The sequence below is a fragment of the Otolemur garnettii genome, unplaced genomic scaffold (assembly GCF_000181295.1).
Source record: "Otolemur garnettii isolate 467f Iridium unplaced genomic scaffold, OtoGar3 scaffold00104, whole genome shotgun sequence".
Classification (NCBI taxonomy): Eukaryota; Metazoa; Chordata; class Mammalia; order Primates; family Galagidae; genus Otolemur; species Otolemur garnettii.
The window spans coordinates 3,073,126-3,080,186 of record NW_003852499.1 but is presented as its reverse complement, the minus strand read 5'-3'; the positions used below and the strand labels follow the sequence as shown (position 1 = coordinate 3,080,186).

The window sequence follows — 7,061 nt, the reverse complement described above, 5'->3', positions numbered from 1 at the left end:
ACACTGGGTGGCTGAGAGCATTCCCTGGGACAGATTTGTTTTTAAAATCACAAAGCAGGAAGGGAAGGGGGCAGGCTGGGTGGAGGGAGGATAATTGGTGGGACCACACCTCTGGTGCATTTTAGAAGGGTACGTGTTAAATTTACTAAGTGTAGAATACAAATGTCTTAACACAGTAACTAAGAAAATGCAGTGAAGGCTGTTAACCAGTTTGATGAAAATATTTCAAATGGTATATAAAACCAGCACATTATACCCCATGATTGCATTAATGTACACAGCTATGATTTAATTAAAAAAATAAAAACCACAAAGCAATAGAAAGGAAAGGCAGAGGACTTCGTTTTTCTTTGACCTGTAAATATCTTTTAACTTGTTCCACCCTCTTTTTCTTTTAGGTCTGGTAATATGTGTCTGTGTTTATTTTCATGACTATGTTAATGCGAAACCTGATTGAAAGTCCTTCTATGAAATGAGCACAAAGCCCTGGGGGAAAGGAGAGAGAATCCTCACAAAAGCACGTGATCTGTATTTCACCGACTACTTATCCTTCCCCTCCAAAAATTACATATTCCACATTTCCTTCTCAGAGATTTTCCTAAATAATGCCATGATGTTTCAAACTTTCACATACATCTACCCACCATACTGAAAGTCTCTTTTACTCATTCATTGAGGGGACAAATAGCATTGAAAATATTATAGACTTCAGAGTGCAAGAGATCTGACTCCTAGCCCTGTCATTTCCTCCTAGTAATGTGAACTCAAGTAAGGGCTTAATCATTCTAAGTCCCAAATATCCCAAATCAGATTAGCAAATAAGGCTAGTGGGGTGAGGGGAGGGCTGTCCCATGGACAAAGTTATTGATAAGTGGACAGAGGAGGAAATAACCAAGGTATCCAAGGAGACCCCATGAAAATCCTGCTGCAAGTCTGGCACTTGCAGGCAAGCCCCTGGCAGCGAGGAGAGGCGAGAAGAGTTCGTTACTTACGGGACTCCGATCTCAAAGATGTTGTTCTGGATCAGCTGCTTCCCCAACATGATGATGCTGAGCTGAATGCAGAGCTCCATGAGGCAGCCCCCTGGAGCACACTGCAGGAAGGAGGAGATAAAAGAGGGCCGATTAGACCGACTGGGGCTCGGAGAAGCCAGGGCGTCAGGAAGCCCTGCTGTGATGAAGGTAAGAAGGGGGCTGGGGCCGGGGTGCACCCACAAACCACTGGTCAGGCATGAACTCCAGTGGCTGTACTTGCCTCTTCCATGCGGTAACCATCGAACACATAGACATAGCTTCCAGGCCTTCCCACAAACCTGAAATCAAACCGTGTGGGAAGAGTTAGCAGAGAGACACAATAAGAGGTTGCTTGAAGACTGACTCTTCTTCTGGGGGGAAACAGCTACCATCAATATCCTCCTCTAAAGCACTGCCCAGGAAGGCTACTCAGGGAAGGGAGCTCACACCTGTTATGGGCTAGCAAATCACCTATTGCACCTGTTTACTTCTTAACCCAGTCAAACCGTGGGATGGGGGTGAACTGGGCAGGGGCTGAGGCTGGGCCTGGTGGGGCTTTGTGGTGTGCATGTACGTGTGTGTAATTTCTGAGGCTAAGCACAGTGAAGTCTGGATTAGCTCTAAGTGTACAGTGCATGCACCTTCCTCCCTTCACTAGTGCCAAGAACTGAGTTCTGGTTGCAGGAAAGGAAAGATGAGATGGACTAAAGTTGCAGGTAGGGATGCCTGGGATCAGAACAAAAATTCCTGACTTACTACTAAAAATATTCAAAGGAATGGAAGAAGCCTACCTAATTCCTCTTCTAAGTAGAGTCTATTTTATTGGGGGGGACAATAAGACCCAGCAGGTGAGGAAAGTAGAGAGGTAAAAGGCAACCATAGCACCAGACACACAATCAGAAGAATCCTACTTAGGCACACAGGCATCCCCTTGTGCACCTGCTGAAGTCCTACATAGCCCTTTAAGGCTCAGTGTTCATCTTTCCTTCTCTGAAGTCTTCTTGCTATATCTGCTCATAATTGTCCCTCTAACAGTGTCTTTATACTTCTCATCATAGCACTTACTGCACATGTAGTGTGCTGCAGTTAAGCCTATCTCTTCCAATATTCCAAGGTTCGGCTGAGGATCAGGACCTTCTCTCCTTTTTCACCTACTATCATATGTGTGTAATTTGCCATTGCTATTAAATCTAGACAGAACGTACCAATGATGTAGATACTCATTAACATGGGCAGTCTCTCTGCTGCTATAATTCGTGACAGCCAAGGGCAAAAACATCGAGAGGTAGTTGTGTTGGGTCATAAACACCCTTACACGATGTTATCAAACGTGGATGAGATTGTTCTCACTATCATGCCTACTCAATGAGCTTTTAGGTCTAGGGATGCTTTCCTGATATCATTGGTTAATGTCTATTGATAAATCTTCTTGTAAGTGGCCAATGGGGATGACCATACAAAAGAAAAAGAGTGATTTTATATTCAGAACTATTGTATAATGAAAAAAATTTTTTAGCCCTTGCTCCAAGCAATAGAAGTATTATATTATCTATGGTGGACCCCTAGGACTATACCTAAGTTCCTGCTAATAAGATTACTCAGGATGGGGCACTCTGTTTGGGCTGTGAGCCATGTAATAGCAGCCTGACCTCAGGGCACTAGAGATTTGAGTCCAGTCATATGGCAAATGCTTTAATCAATCGTGCCTAAGTAATGAAACTCCAGTAAAAACTCTAGATACCAATCATGAGCATACTCCCTGGTGGATGTGCCAGGAGGGCAATGCATCTTGAGAACACAGAAGCTTCATGATTAAGACACTCCACCAGAACCTTTACCTATTTGCTGGTTTGGATTTATTCCCTTTACTATTATACACCTTCAGTTGTGAGGATAGCATGTTTCAGAGTTCTGTGAGTTATTCTAGTGAAATACCAAACCTCATGGGGTAGTAGGAACCCCAGAATTTATATAGACAATGGGTCAGAATTGCCATGGGCTGAGAACCCCAGGTGTGCAACTGCTGTCTGAAGTGAGAGTGGTCTTGCAGTAAGGGTGGCCTTGTACCCTTAACCTACGATGTCTGCATTAACTCCTGGAAATTAGTATCAGAGTCACACTGTAACACCCAAGAGCCACTGGGTAGACATGAAATTACCTCCTGCTTCTTTCTCAAAGTTGGGAGATGCCAATTCTAAGATTCTCCCTCAGGGCCCAATCATATTCCTGTAAAGTTGTCCTTGTTATCGGAATCTGAAGATGCTACTTCAGAATTATTTAGGGTTAATATTCCTGCTACATGAGCAGCCAGGTAGAAATGGGGGTAGAGAATGGGACCAGGGTGTGAGTGATAATGGGGACAGGCTGACCCTACTTATCCTGACAGTGGAGGGCCCAGTCTTACTGACAAATCACCTTTCTATGTGTGACACCATTATACTCACCTCCCCTTGAAAAAGGCCACATAGAAGATGGGGGAGTAGGCATTGACAAACTTTAGCAAGAAAGCTTTGAGGATCAAGCGCTCTTCAAAAGTCTGTTCTGTTTTTGGAACCTCTGCAAATAGAAAAGCAAAGCTGATGCGACTGAGGTGAGATTGTTTACCTCTCCAGAGTCTTGACCTTGACATGAGCCATTGTCTCTCAACTGACCCCTTCACTGTAGAAACCAACTTCTCTCTGGCACATTAGAACTGAATTCATCTGGGAGGCACCAGGTAATTTGTGAGATAACATGAGGCTATAGAAGGTAAAGGGCACATGGGACCACCATCTTTGTCCTTCCATCTCTCTCTTCTTGTCCACTTAAGCAATGGTTTCAAGTTGTGCTCCTCAAAGACGGCCCTGAGCAGGCAGAGCTTCTGACTAGTCCCCTTAACCACATGAACGGGAACTCAGCTTTCATCTAAATAATTTCCATGAGATTTTGCTTGAACAAAGGTCTCTAAATAAAAAAGCTTGTTAACCAGTGAACGAGAATTAGGAGGGCGCCATCACATTGGTCCTCTTCCTCTCTTCCTTCATTTTCAGCAGGAAGCATTTGTTCCCATGTCCTCTAGGGAGGCAAGACATCTCCCATTCACTCACTCAAGTGATGAAGCCCCATCAGATAAGATCAGTGAAACAAACACGGCCTGGACCCAACGTCCCACACTCATAGGTCACAGTCCCAGTATGCTCTACAGGTCCAAGAAGAACTAGCTGACATTCTTAGAAGGACCTGAGAAACTCTGAGCAGGAACTTCGCAGTTGCTTTCACAAGACTTAAGATACAAGGGGAGGCCCAGGGAATAACTGTGCAGGAAGCATGGGATGGGCTCCGCAGACAGTGACACATGGCTTGATAACAAAGATGAGAGGGTATGGGGTGTTCTTACATCATTTGAGCCGCTATAATAAAATGCCACAAACTGAGCAGTGTATAAAACCCAGACATTTATTTCTCACAATTCTAGAGGCTTAGGACTCCAAGATCAAGGTAGATTCAGTGTCTAGTCAGGCTGCTTTCTGGTTCCCAGACAGCACCTTCTCACTGTGCCCTCATGCGGTGTAAGGGTGAGGCATGTCTCGCAGGGCTTTTTTACGACCCCATTTATGAAAGCAATGCCCTCATGAACTAATCACCCCCAAAGGGCCCATTCCTAATTATCATCACTTTGTGGGTTAGGATTTCAATATAGGAATTGGAGGGACACAAATATTAAGCTCATAGCATGAAACTACGCTCTTCAGAGGCAGAAGAAAAGCACTACTCCTGCGTTATGTGGGCTGAGAGACAGTCTAAAAACTCCAACATGGAGTTCTGTGTCCAGATGACACTGATGTGTGAACCTGCCTGATTTAAATACACATAGATGTGTAGGATCATTGACAAAATGGACACAAAACCCTGCTCTCTCCACTGAATGCACTGTCCTGATCCGATCCATCTCTTTATGTACAAATCCTTTGCATTCCTCTCCAGATCAAATATTACCCATGATCTCCTTCCTGAAGCTTTCCCAGATGCGTTAGCTAGTAGCAATCCTTTTCCATTTTCTTCTCTAGTATTTTCTATCTCCCTCTATTAATTACCTACCGCCATGCCCTTGAACATTAACAGTAATAGTAGCTATCACTGCCTCTGTGAACTTGTTTGGATTCCCCTTAAGTCAAGGGTTTAGGAGTAAGTAGCGTATTGGGGAGGTACCCCCAGGAAGGAAGGCTAGTGAGGGAGTAGGATGGTGAGGCAGAGAAGGAAGGACCCAAGACAAATGTGCCCATGAAGAGATTAGTACTGCAGTCAGCGGGGCTCCATCCCCCTGGGTCCACCTCAGGGCAGGTGTGGGGCACACTTCAGAATCAGCACACTGAGGGGAGAGCAAGCAGGAGGCCCTCACTGGCTGCAGGTCACTGTCTAGGTCAACCGCCTGGCACTTCCAGCCTGCACTGCGCACAGGCTGAGCCTGCACCTACCACCAAAGAAGCTACTGTCTGAAGTGACCTCCCGGCTGGGACAAAGGGATGTAGGTGCAGCATAAGAGCATCTGCTCCGCAGCATAAGAGCATCTGCTCTACAGAGAGCATCATACGCAGGCATGTGCTTTCATTGTCCTACTTCATCCTCGCCGCCCTGTGAGAGGCAGGTGGTATTATGTTTCACTTTCATAGATTAAAAAAACTGAGGCCAGGAGGTTACAGCCTTACTCTAAATCACACAGTAAGTAATTGATGGAGGTAACATTTGAACCCAGATCTGCCTGCCTCTAGAGACAGTTTTGACTACAACACACTTTGAAATCAGGGTGGGATACATAACTCTTTGCATCACACTCTTTGGCCTCCCCATCCTCCACCCCCAGCTTAACACGATGCACCTAAAAAATACTTGTCACTCTCAGTTCATATCTACTGAGCACTAGCTATGGGCCAGCTGCCATGCTAAGATGGATAAAGATGTCCCCTGCCCCCGTCCTTCAAGGAGCTGCATTGAGCAAGGTCTCCATGGAGAGCGGTTTGCTCACTGCCAAGTCTTGTCCAGACAGAACTGTGGGCAGCAGAGTATCATCTCCTCTTTCAAGGCAGAGGGGGGCCCAGGAGAAGAGGGAAGGCTGTATTGCCTTGACCACAGTGCAGCAAGCCCTGATTCACTGTCCATCTTGGAACGCATTTTGAGTTTTTATGTACTGCACAACTGTATGTGCAATGAACACCCTTGAGTGGAAAACCAAAGCTCCTCAGACTTCCCTGAGCCTTTGAGAGCCACTCATGCATCCTTGGAATCTGGAGACCCAGGCTTGAAAATCATCAACAAGGTCTCTGCGTGGGACAAAGCTGCCAGGGAATCTCAATGGGACTGAGAACCATGGTGAATAGGATTGCTTGGCTGAACGTCTTCAACTACATAAGGCATGGTACAGGAAATAGTGCATTTGATAAAAATATTTAAATAGATTGGATAAATATACATATAGATACATACAGCTTTTAATATTAAAAATCCATCTATAGCACGGGTTATGGCAGGGAGAAGAACCCTGGAATATAAAAACAGACCCCACAAGAGTCCTGCCGGCATGAGGCCTCTGGGCCCTTTGGGTCAGATAGTGATGCTGCTGAGAAGTAAGTAGCATATTTGGGGGCTCAGCCAGGGCTCCTCAAACTCACATCCTCTTTCTGGAGACACAGCTAGATGACAGCAGTAGGAGTGAGCTGGGCCAGTGTGTTGCCGTCAGCCTCTGCTGTGAGCTCTTTGCTCTGTCTCTCTCCTCTCATCTCCTGGAAAATGCGTCAGAGCCCCAGAAGATGGTGGCACCACCGGAAGGAGGAAGCCCAGACCCCTGTCCACCAAGTGGAGAGCTGTGCTCCAAGCATTCGGCTGAACTGCGCCAGGGACAAGAACTAAAAGTTGGAGGTGTTTTTACACCTCCAGAAAGTGCTTTAGCAGCTAAGGTACTTAAAGTCACTCCTGTAGGTGGTAAAGGGGACTCTGGGAGGGGCAGGTCCTAAGACAGCTGTGACATTCCTAAAGGAAGAAAAAGGCCTTCCCTGAATAGAGGCCTGGGGAAGT

The 7,061-nt window shown here is 45.8% G+C and overlaps 1 protein-coding gene across 1 annotated transcript in view; it reads right to left on the bottom strand.

The window, feature by feature from the left end:
* The window catches only part of ANO2 (anoctamin 2), a 337,924-nt gene that overhangs the window by 57,066 nt on the left and 273,797 nt on the right, over nucleotides 1-7,061 (bottom strand). The window contains exons 18-20 of the mRNA XM_012809303.1: nucleotides 3,458-3,567; nucleotides 1,255-1,312; nucleotides 993-1,093 (exon numbers count right to left, since the gene is read on the bottom strand). Coding sequence (XP_012664757.1) covers nucleotides 993-1,093; nucleotides 1,255-1,312; nucleotides 3,458-3,567 — 269 coding nt within the window. The remainder of the gene's footprint in view (nucleotides 1-992; nucleotides 1,094-1,254; nucleotides 1,313-3,457; nucleotides 3,568-7,061) is intronic.